Source organism: Heptranchias perlo, chromosome 13 (genome assembly GCF_035084215.1).
Source record: "Heptranchias perlo isolate sHepPer1 chromosome 13, sHepPer1.hap1, whole genome shotgun sequence".
Lineage (NCBI taxonomy): Eukaryota > Metazoa > Chordata > Chondrichthyes > Hexanchiformes > Hexanchidae > Heptranchias > Heptranchias perlo.
Genome location: NC_090337.1, coordinates 66,432,474 through 66,448,547, shown reverse-complemented (window position 1 = coordinate 66,448,547; position 16,074 = coordinate 66,432,474). Strand labels below are relative to the sequence as shown.

At 42.6% G+C, this 16,074-nt stretch overlaps 1 protein-coding gene across 3 annotated transcripts in view; it reads right to left on the bottom strand.

Annotated features, from left to right (window-relative positions):
- atg4b (autophagy related 4B, cysteine peptidase) overlaps positions 1-16,074 on the bottom strand; it is an 87,889-nt gene that overhangs the window by 16,434 nt on the left and 55,381 nt on the right. For all 3 annotated transcript variants that reach the window (XM_067995634.1, XM_067995635.1, XM_067995636.1), the window contains 2 exons: positions 3,628-3,707; positions 69-268 (listed from right to left, as the gene is read on the bottom strand). In XM_067995634.1, coding sequence (XP_067851735.1) covers positions 69-268; positions 3,628-3,707 — 280 coding nt within the window. The remainder of the gene's footprint in view (positions 1-68; positions 269-3,627; positions 3,708-16,074) is intronic.

Genomic DNA, 16,074 nt, shown 5'->3' with positions numbered 1-16,074 from the left:
GTTCTATTCTAATCACAAGTCCATTGCCTTCAGGGGAGCAGGACTGCTGGGAAAAAAATAAACTGTACCTTCAGTGTTTTGATGTATGCTTCATTGATCTCGCTGAGCCCCAGCCTTAGGGGTATTAGCAACACTAATGGTTTCCATGGTAACGCATCTTCTGAGGAATTTGCACCTGATGGATACCCATTGAACGGCCTCTGACCATCAGTTTGTGGGAATGCAGCTGCTGCCCCTGCACACGGACTTTCAAACTTGCATAACATCTCTGTTACAAAACAAGATGTGAAACTGGTGAAAGTCTATTCCAGCCGGTCTCGTGCCTGCCCGTCTGCAGCACCAACTCCTCTGAACTGTTGCCACTGCTCAGTTATGGTGCATGCTTTGTCTGCACTCTCGTTTCTACTGTTCACACACAACATCTAGATAAATTGATCTGAGTGTTTACTTAACAGTATCAGTCCCTTAATTGATCTCTGGACTTATCCAGTGTTTACTTAATAGCAATTAGATGTTGCTGTCTTAGAGGGACTTGTCACGTTTCAGGATTTCTGACCGCTGCCATGGAAGAGGAGGGAGAACTTTAGTGTAATTTATGTTACAAATGATACTACTGAGCTAAACTTAGTTCTCAAGAGTTTAACTTTATAGGACAGCATGGCAGAGAGATTGAAAGCAAATGAACAATTTTGTAGTTAAGTGTAACCATGTTATTGTGAAATATGTGATTTTTGTGATATGTTTTATGTTACAAACCTTATTTGGACATTAGGAACGTAAGTTATTGACGGGAATAGGCAGCTGAAAGAATTTAGACAACTTTGAGCAATTTGATTGGTTAAGCTTCATTCAGATCCACCAGATTTTCCTACAGCTGCAAAGTTAGAGGTGAGTTTTTGCTTTTAAAACTTTCAGCTAATCAAAAAGTGTGATGCTAGAGTTTGATGCCAGAGCATTATGAACAGGGAACACATGCTATTATACCATTTTTAATACACTAGCAAATATCCCAAAGCACTGCCCATGGTAAGTCGAAGATTGCTGTCTTGTAACAGGAAGATTATACCCAGTGAAACACAATGTATTAATTATCTGTTGAAGTGTAGATGTCTCCCCCTTTAAGGCTACAAAGTCTACCGGATATTAACTAAGCACTGGCGGGGGGGTCATTCAGGAGGCTAATTGATATTCAGGTTGGAGATCGGAACCTTGGCTTTGTTTGCACAATTCAATGATTAAGGGCAAGCATAGTATACATCTCCTTTGATGTTATGTTGCGTTGAAACATCACCCAGTATGGTACTGAGCTATACAGACCAATAGGTACCAGTATGGATCCCTGGATTGTGCTGGGTTAGCTAATCTTGCCCAGGGCAACAATGGGACACAACAATTGACCTTAAGGCTCTTGGTTAGGAAGGGGAAAATAGGCCAGATTCTTGTTCCTGATCACTATCCAGCAACCCCTCCGTGGTGTTTGGGTAACAGGCGTGACCAAGATCAGGCACAGTTGTGATGGCCCAATGGTAGAATAAACCCACCAACATCAGTGTCAAAGTTCATGTGAATAATGGCCAATTGGTCAAGTTATGAGAGAGCGATTGATGACTATGGAGCCATACCCAAACATCTCAGGAGAGTAGATAAAATTGGTGGAGAAATTAACAAGGAAAAAAAGAGGCTAAGGATGGAATATGATACAGTAGGTTCCACAAAATTTCATAAAGGAATAGTTTGTTTATTTTAAAATCTTAGCCCAAGAACATTCCACAGGCTTTTTTAAAAAGTCATGCTTGACATCACCCAAAGACTACTTCCTGATTTACCTGGTCTCCTCTCCTACTCTTCTCAGCTTTGGCACTGTACTTCCCCTGGGTTTCTCAATACAAATAGTAGTTTAATAGGGAGGCTAGTCTAAGCATTGAAAAGAGAGATAAAAATACGTTTTAAAATAATTTCTTAATAAGTGAGTTCAAGTCTCACTCCAGAGGCTAGAGCACAGATTCTAGACTGACACTTCAGTGCAGTACTGAGGGAGTGCTGCACTGTTAAAGGTGCCATCTGTTGTTGAGACATTAAACCAAGGGCCCATCTGCCCTCTCAGGTGGATGGAAAAGATCTTGTGGCACTATTCGAAGAGCAGGGGAATCCTTCTGGTATCCTGGCCAACATTTATCCATCAATCAACATCATTCAAGACAGGTCATTTATGTCAATGCTGTTTATGAAATCTTGCTGTGTGGAAATTGGCTGCTGTGTTTTCCTACATTACATTACAGCAGTGACTACACTTCAAAAGTACTTCATGGTTGTGAAGCGCTTTGGGACATCCTGAGACGGCTATATAAATGTAACTTCTTTCTTCCTTAAAGCTAAAATGATAATCGAGATCATCAAGCCTCAGGCACTCTGAACTAAGAAGAGAATACAAAAAAAATCAGCCAGTGTTCCCCTCCCTGATTGTTATCAAGTGCCTCTTGCGGTAAAAAAAAGGTAAGTAAACAAGAGGATTAGGTTGAATAGCCTGCTGGCACTCACTGTCCAGGCTCATGCATTAAGAATGGCCATGTAGGTGATGCATGGTGCTGTTACTAGCCCACATTTACATCATATTGGCATGAAACCCCTGACGCAAAATGGCTACTCCTCTTATACATTAGCATTTAAATAGCAATAACCCACAGCTGCCAGCAGTGTTTCAGTGATTGCATTAAACGATGAGCACACAGAACAGGACAAGTTGTTGGGCCAAAGGCTCGCCTGAGAAATGGAATTTATTGTTTATCATTAATTAATACTTATAGACCAACTAGTCGATCTCCTGTGGTACTGCACACAGAAATTCAAGAATAAATGTAGTCTTCGGGTGAAATGGTTAGAGGGTAAGGGATAATTAGATCAGGGCATGCAGACCCCCATTTTAAAGTCATATTACTGTCCTTATTTTGCTCAATATTTGGATTTTATATCACAACTTATGACAATTTAGGTAGCAGAGAACCAGAATAAGATGAAGCACAGGAGTCTCTCTGCAGCACAGATTGAGGAGCTGGCAGAAGGAAAACTAGGTGCTACAGTGTCACCACTGGCAGAAGGGTGGAATTACAGCGTGACAAGTTTACATAGGGAGTTTCCATTATAAATGTGGACGCAAGAATTGGTGAGAAAGTTGATAATAGGAAGTAAGGTTTTGTAGACAGGACTACTTCAGTTTCACTAACAATAAACTACTTTGAAATGCAGTGACTTATGTAGGCAAAGGTAGGAGATATTTGTACACATAGCAGGATCCCACAAAGAACAATGGGATGAAATACTAGTTAATCCACTTTTGGTAGTGTTGGTTTAGGGAGGAAAGTTGACCAGGAGAATGCCCTGATTTTCCTCAAATAAAGCCATAGGATTATTAATGTCCAACTAAATCACAGCAACAGACGGGCAATGCCCCAGTTTAACATTAATTCAAAAGATTCCCTCAATGCTACTCAGAATGGGGCTTGGGCCGACAATCTCCCAACTGAGGGCTGAATGCTACCAACAGATGTAATAATATTTATAGTAGGGCTCAACGTCAGGGAGGTGTCAACAGCACAGAACTTTACAGTTTCACTCTGTGGTAACACTTACTGATGTCGTCAATTATTACTGTGTTGTCCATTGCCACATGAACTGCTAACGAACTCCAGTTGTCAAAGAATGTGAGTTTCCTAAAAGAAAAGATGAATATTGTTATCTACCAGGACCAGGACAAACAAAAAAAGCATATACGCACCGTGTCACATACTGAGCCATACAGATCAGGAAGGTCCCATGCTCAATCACTAGTCTATGCTGAGTTAGCCGATATTGGGCGACTATGGAGGAACAATTGCTCTCAGCAACTGTGAGGTAGGGAAGGGAAGGGGAAAAAGAAATCAGCCAAATCAAGAAACATTCACGATATCTAGTGAATTATATATAAACCATTGTACATCAATAGACAGACTGCTCTCCTCAACAATAAGAACCCAAGTTCTCATAAACCAATATGCTCCACACAGCACATTGTAATTATCCTTATAACCGTCAATTCTATTTCCAACCAGATATTCATTGGCTCTTTGTTAAAACTGCTAACTGCTACAGCATTAACTGCAGTCTACTCCAATATCGATTACTCTGCAGAAATCAAAATTCCGTCAATCCCAAATTGCTAATTTTATACTCATCCTCTGGCTCTGTACTCACAGTTTGAGTTAAATAACCTGTTGGTAACTACATTATTAACACCTTGAACAGGTCTGCTCTGAACACCCAGCACAAACGCAACAGTCACATATTCAACCTTCTAGGTCATCAACATAACAAAAACATAGAAATATAGAAAATAGGAGCAGGAGTAGGCCAGTCGGCCCTTCGAGCCTGCTCCGCCATTCAATATGATCATGGCTGATCCTCTATCTCAATACCATATTCCCGCTCTCTCCCCATACCCCTTGATGCCTTTTGTGTCTAGAAATCTATCTAGCTCCGTCTTAAATATATTCAGTGACTTGGCCTCCACAGCCTTCTGTGGTAGAGAATTCCACAGGTTCACCACCCTCTGAGTGAAGAAATTTCTCCTCATCTCAGTCCTAAATGTCCTACCCCGTATCTTGAGAGTGCAACTCCTAGTTCTGGACCCCCCCAGCCAGGGGAAACATCCTCCCTGCATCCAGTCTGTCTAGCCGTGTCAGAATTTTATGTTTCAATGAGATCCCCTCTCATTCTTCTAAACTCAAGTGAATACAGGCCGAGTCAACCCAATCTGTCCTCATACGACAGTCCTGCCATCCCAGGAATCAGTCTGGTGAACCTTCGCTGCATTCCCTCTATGGCAAGTATATCCTTTCTTAGGTAAGGAGACCAAAACTGCATACAATACTCCAGGTGTGGTCTCACCAAGGCCCTGTAAAACTGCAGTAAAACATCCTTGCTCCTATACTCAAATCCTCTTGCAATGAAGGCCAACATACCATTTGCCTTCCTAACTGCTTGCTGCACCTGCATGTTTGCTTTCAGTGACTGGTGTACAAGGACACTCAGCATACATCAACATTCCCCAATCTATCACCATTTAAATAATACTCTGCCTTTCTGTTTTTCCTTCCAAAGTGGATAACTTCACATTTATCCACATTATACTGCATCTGCCATGTATTTGCCCACTCACTCAACTCGTCTAAATCGCCTTGGAGCCTCTTTGCATCCTCCTCACAACTCACGATCTCACCTAGTTTTGTGTCATCAGCAAATTTGGAAATATTACATTTAGTTCCCTCATTCAAATCATTGATATATATTGTGAATAGCTGGGGCCCAAGCACTGATCCCTGCGGTACCCCACTAGTCACCGCCTGCCACCCCGAAAAAGACCCATTTATTCCTGCTCTCTGTTTCCTGTCTGTTAACCAATTTTCAATCCATGCCAGTATATTTCCCCCAATCCCATGTGCTTTAATTTTGCACACTAATCTCTTACGTGGGACTTTGTCAAAGGCCTTCTGAAAATCCAAATAAACCACATCCACTGTTTCTCCCTTATCTATTCTACCAGTTACATCCTCAAAAAACTCCAGTAGGTTTGTCAAACATGATTTCCCTTTCATAAATCCATGTTGACTTTGTCTAATCCTGTTGATATTTTTCTAAGTGTCCTGTTATCACATCCTTTATAATAGACTCTAGCATTTTCCCTACTACTGATGTTAGGCTAACCGGTCTGTAGTTCCCTGTTTTCTCTCCCTCCTTTTTTAAATAGCGGGGTTACATTTGCCACCTTCCAATCTGCAGGAACTGTTCCATAATCTATAGAACTTTGGAAGATGACAACTAATGCATCCACTATTTCCATGGCTATCTCTTTTAGTACTCTGGGATGCAGATTATCAGGTCCTGGGGATTTATCGGCTTTCAGTCCCATTAATTTCTCCAGCACTATTGTTTTACTAATACTAATTTCCTTTAATTCCTTCTTCTCACTAGTCCCTTGGTTCCTTAGCATTTCTGGGAAGTTATTTGTGTCCTCTTCTGTGAAGACAGAACCAAAGTATTTGTTTAATTGCTCTGCCATTTCCTTGTTCCCCATTATAAATTCTCCCGTTTCTGACTGTAAGGGACCTACATTTGTCTTCACTAATCTTTTTCTTTTTACATACTTGTAGAAGCTTTTACAGTCCACTTTTATCTTCCTTGCAAGTTTACTCTCATACTCTATTTTTCCCCTCTTAATCAATCTCTTGGTCCTTTTTTGCTGAATTCTAAACTGCTCCCAATCCTCAGGCTTGCTACTTTTTCTGGCAACTTTATATGATTCCTCTTTGGATCTAATACTATCCCTAATTTCTTTTGTTAGCCGTGGTTGGGCCGCTTTTCCTTTTGTGTTTTTGTGCCAGAAAGGAATGTATAATTGTTGCAATTCATGCATTCATTCCTTAAATGTTAGCCATTGCCTATTCACCGTCATGCCTTTTAATGAAGCTTCCCAATCTATCATAGCCAACTCACTCCTCATACCTTCGTAGTTTCCTTTGTTTAGACTACAATTAATTTATAATTCACGATTCAAAGACCTACAATCAAAAGCTGTTCCCCTAGTCCAGTTTGCTCAGCAGCACCTTCAGTCATCCTGGGTCAGGTGACAGCAATCTATATCAGCATGGTCCATAGCAACCCACATCACATGACACCACACATTAGAGTGCTGCCCCAGCTGGCACTCGATAACTCAACACACAACAGGACCACCAACCTCCTGAATGAACAGGTATGGGTCTTGGATAAGCGCCACTGTACCAAACCTTTTTTCTGGGCTGCATATAATGGCACCATTATTCCCGCCCAGAATGGAGATGATTGACCAGGGAATTACCCAATCATGCCTGTAAGTGACTGGGATTGATTTTACACACCATAATTTGTATGTAACTATCCTCCACTCACTGCAATTTTCTGGAGAAATAATCAATTTGTACTATATAACTATCCTCCACTCACTACATTTGCTGGAGAAATCACCCTGCTTTTATCGGGAGAAGTTGTTTTAGTTTTGGTCACGGGTTCTGTTTGCTCTATTTCCTAGAAACTCTTTTTAAATAGACTCTGTAGACTGTTTGCTGTAGTGAGCCATTTAAATAGACTCTGCTGAGCAAATAGACTTTCTTTGAGTCCTACCGCAAGTCCAGCCCCGCCTTCACTGCCTGACATGGTGATGTCAATAGACGCTCTTTTTTCTAAGCCACCACCACTTACAATATGAGACAACTGTAATGACAGAAGTAGGAATGATGCACATAGTTTTGTTGAAGCAAAATAATTATATATATTTAAGCCCTTCAACCACAGCTCACTCGTGCAACACATCTATCCTTGACACATCTTTCTGCCAAAAATTAAGTCCGGATGCAGAAATTTATGCATACTCTCAATTCAAAGGTATACTTCCACATGGTACATTTAAAATAAATATTTTAATGCTCCACTTACACAGTTGAAATTAAAAGCCTGCATGTTACAGGACTCAAGCTACACAACCCCAGAAACTGCTGCATGAGGGTGGAGACATGGGCACAGGGTCAGATCGATATGGAGCTTTTAAAAAGGCAACATTGCAGCTTTTTTGTAATGTGACACGAGTTCAAAGAATCCAGTTTGCTTAAAAGCATTTCAATGGATATTTGTGTATTTAATGCAGGATTCAGAATTTGTTCCCTCATCATTGTATTGTTCAGATTGCTGCCCTGGTATGTATTTGTATTTATTTTAGTCATCCAGTATCCTACCTTTAATCTGGTAACTCATATTAAACACTAGTTTTTAAGCTAGAATAATAAGGATCACACTAACTTCACTATGCAAACTGTAACGAGAAAGTTTTACATGAACAATGTCCAATTACAGCAATTTTAAAAGCAACAAATCTAAAACTTTGCTTTGATTTAATTGAAATCAACTGAACATTAAACCTAAATTTCACATTAACATTACCCAAACCTCTACAATTACCGCGGAGACTTCCCCGAGATCTGCCTGTGCGACCAGTGGAATCATTTGCACATTGAAGGGAACTAGGACTGTGTGGATACAAGTCCTGTATGCGGGCTCCTGCACTACACAGACAGCAATCTCCTCTCCCCAGTTGCCCAAGTGTAAAATATAGTCAGTAAAAGTGCGCAAGCAGTATGCTGCCTAAAGGTTTGTATGTAAAAAATTGAGACATTTTAAATAATAATTTGCAATTATATAGGACTTTTAATGCAGCAAAATACTCCAAGGCACTTCACAAGAGGTAGAGAATGGACATGGAAGGGGAGAGGGAAGGAATAACTATTAAGCAAGAATTACGACATAACAACAACTTGCATTTATATAGTGCCTTTAGCGTAGTAAAACGTCCCAAGGCGCTTCACAGGTGCGATTACCCAACAAAATTTGACAACAAGCCACACATGAAGATATTAGGACAGGTGAGAAAAACTGCTCATTAAGTCAGAGGATAAACTGGTGTTAAAAGGACCAGAACATTACAATATGTGCATTATTCTGCTGATAAAGTGTAAATGCATGTCCCTTTAAGTCTACTCAGTTTAAATGAGTTAATCAAACATTGGGTGACTTTATTCAAAGGTTAATTGCGAGTTAGACCGGATATTAGAATCCTGGCTTTTTTTGAAATGAGACAGTCAATTAAGAGGCTGCAGATATCGTGGCTCCTGCAATTTCTATTCTTGGAGAGTATATCTTTCAAATGACTGCTTTTTTAAAATAAGTTTGAAATAGAAATTTGCATTCATGAACAACATCTGAAATGCGATGGACAGGAAATAAATACATAATTTAGAATTTTACTCGAAAATCTCCTGTGACATTGCTCAAGGTAGGTGAGAAAATGCAGTTTGATGAGGTAAGGAATATCATTGAATCATACAGCTCAGAAAGAGGCCATTCAGCCCATCGTGCCTGTGCCGGCTCTTTGAATGAGCTATCCAATTAGTCCCACTCCCCTGCTCTTCTCCAAAGCCCTGTAATTTTTTCCTTTTCAAGTATATATCCAATTCTCCTTTGAAAGTTACTATTGAATCTGCTTTCAATCAAAAAAAAACTCATCTCCCCTCTGATTCTTTTTGCCAATTATCTTAAATCTGTGTCCTCTAGTTACCGACCCTCCTGCCAGTGGAAACAGTTTCTCCCTATCTACTTGATCAAAACGCTTCATAATTTTGAACACCTCTATTAAATCTCCCCTTAACCTTCTCTGCTCAAAGGAGAATGATCCCAGCTTCTCCACATAACCAAAGACCCTCATCCGTGTACCATTCTAGTAAATCACTCTAAGGCCTTGACATCCTTCTTAAAGTGTACTGCCCAGAATTGGAGACAATACTCCAGTTGAGGCCTAACCAGTGATTTATAAAGGATTAGCATAGCAGAATATCACACCATGTGACGCCCCCCCCCCCCCCCCTCCGTTTAAGGCTGCAAATTCGAACCACTGATTAATTAAACACTCATACAGTGGTCAATTAAGGAGAGTTCAGATATCCAGGCTCTGGTATTGCCTCTTTGGAGAGTTAGAATCATAGAATGGTTACAGCCCAGGAGGCCGCCATTTGGCCCATCGAGCCCATGCCAGCTCTTTGTAAGAGCAATCCAGTGAGTCCCATTTCCCGCTCTTTCTCCGAAGCCCCGCAAATTTTTTCCCTTCAAGTATTTATCCAATTCCTTTTTGAAAGCCACAATTGAATCTGCCTCCACCACCCTTTCAGGTAGTGCATTCCACATCACAACTACTTGCTGCTGAAAAAAATTTTGTCTCACGTGGCCTTTGGTTCTTTTGCCAATTACCTGAAATCTGTGTCCTCTGGTTCTCGACCCTTCAGCCAATGGGAACAGTTTCTCTTTATTTACTTTATCTAAACCCATCATGATTTTGAACAATTCTATCAAATCTCCTCTTAACCTTCTCTGCTCTAAGGAGAACAACCCCAGCTTCTCCAGTCTATCCACATAACTGAAGTCCCTCATCCCTGGAACCATTCTAGTAAATCTTTTCTGTACCCTCTCTAAGGCCTTGACATCCTTCCTAAAGTGCGGTGCCCAGAATTGAACACAATACTTCAGTTGCGGTCAAACCAGTGTTAACATCAGAACATTAGAAATAGGAGCAGAAGTAGGCCAATCGGCCCCTCGAGCCAGCCCTGCCATTCAATAAGATCATGGCTGATCTGATCCTAACCTCAAATCTAAAGAACACAAGATGTAGGAGCAGGACCCGGCCACTCAGCCCCTGGGCCCGCTCCGCCACCCACAGGGCCTTGACCGATCCGAACTCAGCTTCATGTCCAATTTCCTGCCCGCTCCCCGTAACCCCTAATTCCCTTTACATCTAGGAAACTGTCTGTTTTATAAAGGTTCAACATAACTTCCTTGCCTTTGTACTCTATGCCTTTATTTATAAAGCCCAGGATCCCATATGCTTTTTTAAACTGCTTTCTCAACTTGTCCTGCCACCTTCAAAGATTTGTGCACATATACCCCCAGGTCTCTGTTCCTGTACCCACTTAAGAATTGTACCATTTAGTTTATATTCATGCTCCTCATTGTTCCTGCCAAAATGAATCACTTCGAAATTCTCTGCATTAAATTTCATCTGCCTCGTGTCTGCCCATTCCACCAGCCTGCCTATATCCTCTTGAAGTCTATTACTATCCTCCTCACTGTTTACTACACTTCTAAATTTTGTGTCATCTGCAAATTTTGAAATTGTGTCCTGTACACCCAAGTCATTAATATGTATCAAAAAAAGCAGTGGTCCTAGTACTGATCCCTGGGGAACACCACTGTATATCTTCCTCCAGTCCTTTGTTTCTTTAAACTTTTGTGTGACACAAAGTTGAGTGTGACAAAGTGTGACTGAAAAGTGTGATGGATAGGAAACAGGCACTAGACAGAGTTTTTATAATTTACAGTAGGACCTCCCATGTTGCTGCTCACGGTGAGTCGGAACATAGATAGCAGTGTTATGCCACACAATGTACAACGTATTATCAGAGCCACTGATTTACAGTGACCGAATAAATCAAACTGCATTTTCATTACTTGGTATTCTGGGGTTTTTAAAACCAGCATTTTCCAGATTCAATTCAGAAATCTATTTTTCTATTAAAGCTGTAAATCAGTGGCCTTAATTATTAGATGCTCCTTTACCCATGTTCTCAATTTCATATCTTATCTTTTTAAAGCCCAGGATATACAGCCAAATGGTAGACAACCTACCGGGCTGGAGGTAGATACCTGGTATTCAGCAGCACCGAGGAGCAGAAGGGAATGAATTTTAGCAGAAATGGGGAAGGGGGTCAATAGTACTTTCCATCCAAGACATTTATGCTCAAAAAAGGTTTAAAAAATTGCCTCCCAATTTTTTCCCTTTGCCCACACAATGACATTAATTATAAAGTTTTCAATCCAAAAGTATAAACAAAACACAATCATGCTTAATTAGTCTTTAAGGTTGTGAAATAAGTTCCTGAAAATCATTCAGAATATGATTTCAGTTTATTTTTGTTTTTTGGGAAAAAGCACATCAGAAGCATGAGGAAAGACACTGACAAAAATAAGAGATATTTTATTAACTAAATTATTCTATTAATAATCATTTTCAACCTTTAAGTATCTGTCTATAAAGAATAATTGTTCTTGAATTCCAACAAAGCACAATGATGATTCTCTCACTCTTTGCTTGGCTAGCCGTTTCTGATTCTCTCAAGCTAAAAATTAAACAGTTGATAAATTTGAAACTTTACCTGAAAAATTCTTTCTGTAGCTCATTTTCAAATTGTTTGGAAAAACTCAAAGAAACTCAGAAATCCTTTGACGCCATGAGATATACCTTTCCACTGGCACAGAGAATCCTACTGATGCATGCGGGGTAAGGGTGCACACTGCACGGCCTCAGACTGCAGCATCTCCCTTCGGATGACCCTTTAGCTTTAACTCTGGGAAAAATATGAACTTCAAGCTCAGGCTTTTTGAGAGAGGCTAAGTGCTTCAAATAAAACCTTAATGACGGTATTCAAAGACACAGAAGACAACTATATAGTTAAGTTTATTCAAGTTATTGTGAAATATGTAAAAACATCTGTATTTTGTTGGAACCCTTACACCTGTAGTCAGGAGGCTGTGGGGGGAAAAAAATTGTATACAAATAAATTTTAATTTATTATTTTAAATAGATTTTCAGAAGGTATTTTGAGCTATATTTGGTTCTCCTCCTTGCTAAAAAGAAATTTCACATCAGCTATCACAATGAATAAATTCACATTTAAGACGGTTACATGGAAGATATTTCAATTAAGGTGGGACAAATTTGAAGCAATCAGCTGTAAGTGTGACATGGCAGTGCAAATATGGCAGCTGAAGCACAACACTGGGGCACGACGGAGAAAGGGGCGCGACGGGCAGTAGACCTAGTGTTTTTAAAAAATATTATATAGATAAATCATTATGGATGCACAAAATTAGTGACTATACCATGCCACTGCTCATGGTTTGTCAGAGAATATGCGGTTTCATAAGGGCAGAAGCATGCTAGCATGTAATACTCAATGAATTGTTCTGCTGGTAAAGTGCAGCTGTGTTACTTGGAGGCCTCAGCATCTCTCAAAGCTTGCGGATGGAATTGATATTCTTCCCAAAACCTTCTCTCTCGTCAGTTGAAGGGAGTTACCAATTGTAGCTGTGTCTGCAATTCCCAGGATGCTACAGTCTGCAATCTCCCAGCATGCATCGGTGTAGCAACCGGAAGCAACTCTTTCCTCCAGCTATGACGGTACTCGAGAGTTTGCTTTTCTAAATCATTTGAAAACAAGTTACAGCATAAGTTTTAGAACCTTTGAGGTACGGTTTCACAAGAAAGCTATTTTGAAGTTCTTATTTTTACTTCAAGAGAAGTGAGAAAGAGAGCAAGCGAGAGAGCGAGCGAGCGAGAGAGGTGATCACAGCAACCGTGCTTTACAATGGTTACGGTAAGAATTCAACAACAATGACATCAAGGCAGCATTTGACCAAGTGTGGCACCAAGGAGCCCTAGTAAAATTGAAGTCAATGGGAATCAGGGGGAAAACTCTCCAGTGGCTGGAGTCATACTTTTTTTTTTATTCGTTCACGGGATGTGGGCGTCGCTGGCGAGGCCAGCATTTATTGCAAATCCCTAATTGCCCTCGAGAAGGTGGTGGTGAGCCGCCTTCTTGAACCGCTGCAGTCCGTGTGGTGACGGTTCTCCCACAGTGCTGTTAGGAAGGGAGTTCCAGGATTTTGACCCAGCGACAATGAAGGAACGGCGATATATTTCCAAGTCGGGATGGTGTGTGACTTGGAGGGGAACGTGCAGGTGGTGTTGTTCCCATGCGCCTGCTGCTCTTGTCCTTCTAGGTGGTAGAGGTCGCGGGTTTGGGAGGTGCTGTCGAAGAAGCCTTGGCGAGTTGCTGCAGTGCATCCTGTGGATGGTGCACACTGCAGCCACAGTGCGCCGGTGGTGAAGGGAGTGAATGTTTAGGGTGGTGGATGGGGTGCCAATCAAGCGGGCTGCTTTATCTTGGATGGTGTCGAGCTTCTTGAGTGTTGTTGGAGCTGCACTCATCCAGGCAAGTGGAGAGTATTCCATCACACTCCTGACTTGTGCCTTGTAGATGGTGGAAAGGCTTTGGGGAGTCAGGAGATGAGTCACTCGCCGCAGAATACCCAGCCTCTGACCTGCTCTCGTAGCCACAGTATTTATATGGCTGGTCCAGTTCAGTTTCTGGTCAATGGTGACCCCCAGGATGTTGATGGTGGGGGATTCGGCGATGGTAATGCCGTTGAATGTCAAGGGGAGGTGGTTAGACTCTCTCTTGTTGGAGATGGTCATTGCCTGGCACTTATCTGGCGCGAATGTTACTTGCCACTTATCAGCCCAAGCCTGGATGTTGTCCAGGTCTTGCTGCATGCGGGCTCGGACTGCTTCATTATCTGAGGGGTTGCGAATGGAACTGAACACTGTGCAGTCATCAGCGAACATCCCCATTTCTGACCTTATGATGGAGGGAAGGTCATTGATGAAGCAGCTGAAGATGGTTGGGCCTAGGACACTGCCCTGAGGAACTCCTGCAGCAATGCCCTGGGGCTGAGATGATTGGCCTCCAACAACCACTACCATCTTCCTTTGTGCTAGGTATGACTCCAGCCACTGGAGAGTTTTCCCCCTGATTCCCATGGACTTCAATTTTACTAGGGCTCCTTGGTGCCACACTCGGTCAAATGCTGCCTTGATGTCAAGGGCAGTCACTCTCACCTCTGGAATTCAGCTCTTTTGTCCATGTTTGGACCAAGGCTGTAATGAGGTCTGGAGCCGAGTGGTCCTGGCGGAATCCAAACTGAGCATCGGTGAGCAGGTTATTGGTGAGTAAGTGCCGCTTGATAGCACTGTCGACGACACCTTCCATCACTTTGCTGATGATTGAGAGTAGACTGATGGGGCGGTAATTGGCCGGATTGGATTTGTACTGCTTTTTGTGGACAGGACATACCTGGGCAATTTTCCACATTGTCGGGTAGATGCCAGTGTTGTAGCTGTACTGGAACAGCTTGGCTAGAGGCGCAGCTAGTTCTGGAGCACAAGTCTTCAGCAATACAGCTGGGATGTTGTCGGGGCCCATAGCCTTTGCTGTATCCAGTGCACTCAGCCGTTTCTTGATATCACGTGGAGTGAATCGAATTGGCCGAAGACTGGCTTCCGTGATGGTGGGGATATCGGGAGGAGGCTGAGATGGATCATCCACTCGGCACTTCTGGCTGAAGATGGTTGCAAACGCTTCAGCCTTGTCTTTTGCATTCACGTGCTGGACTCCGCCATCATTGAGAATGGGGATGTTTGCAGAGCCTCCTCCTCCCGTTAGTTGTTTAATTGTCCACCACCATTCACGACTGGATGTGGCAGGACTGCAGAGCTTTGATCTGATCCGTTGGTTGTGGAATCGCTTAGCTCTGTCTATAGCATGTTGCTTCCGCTGTTTAGCTTGCATGTAGTCCTGTGTTGTAGCTTCACCAGGTTGGCACCTCATTTTTAGGTACGCCTGGTGCTGCTCCTGGCATGCTCTTCTACACTCCTCATTGAACCAGGGTTGATCCCCTGGCTTGTTGGTAATGGTAGAGTGAGGAATATGCCGGGCCATGAGGTTACAGATTGTGCTGGAATACAATTCTGCTGCTGCTGATGGCCCACAGCGCCTCATGGATGCCCAATTTTGAGCTGCTAGATCCGTTCTGAATCTATCCCATTTAGCACGGGGGTAGTGCCACACAAGACGTTGGATGGTGTCCTCAGTGCGAAGACGGGACTTCATCTCCACGAGGACTGTGCGGTGGTCACTCCTACCAATACTGTCATGGACAGATGCATTTGCGACAGGTAGATTGGTGAGGACGAGGTCAAGTAAGTTTTTCCCTCGTGTTGGTTCGCTCACCACCTGCCGCAGGCCCAGTCTAGCAGCTATGTCCTTCAGGACTCGGCCAGCTTGGTCAGTAGTGGTGCTACCGAGCCACTCTTGGTGATGGACATTGAAGTCCCCCACCCAGAGTACATTTTGTGCCCTTGCTACCCTCAGTGCTTCCTCCAAGTGGTGCTCAACATGGAGGAGGACTGATTCATCAGCTGAGGGAGGGCAGTAGGTGGTAATCAGCAGGAGGTTTCCTTGCCCATGTTTGACCTGATGCCATGAGATTTCATGGGGTCCAGAGTCAATGTTGAGGACTCCCAGGGCCACTCCCTCCTGACTGTATATCACTGTACCGCCACCTCTGGTGGGTCTGTCCTGCCGGTGGGACAGGACATACCCAGGGATGGTGATGGAAGAGTCTGGGACGTTGGCTGAAAGATATGATTCTGTAAGTATGGCTATGTCAGGCTGTTGCTTGACTAGTCTGTGGGACAGCTCTCCCAATTTTGGCACAAGTCCCCAGATGTTAGTAAGGAGGACCTTGCAGGGTCGACTGGGCTTGGTGTTTTGCCGTTGTCGTGTCCGG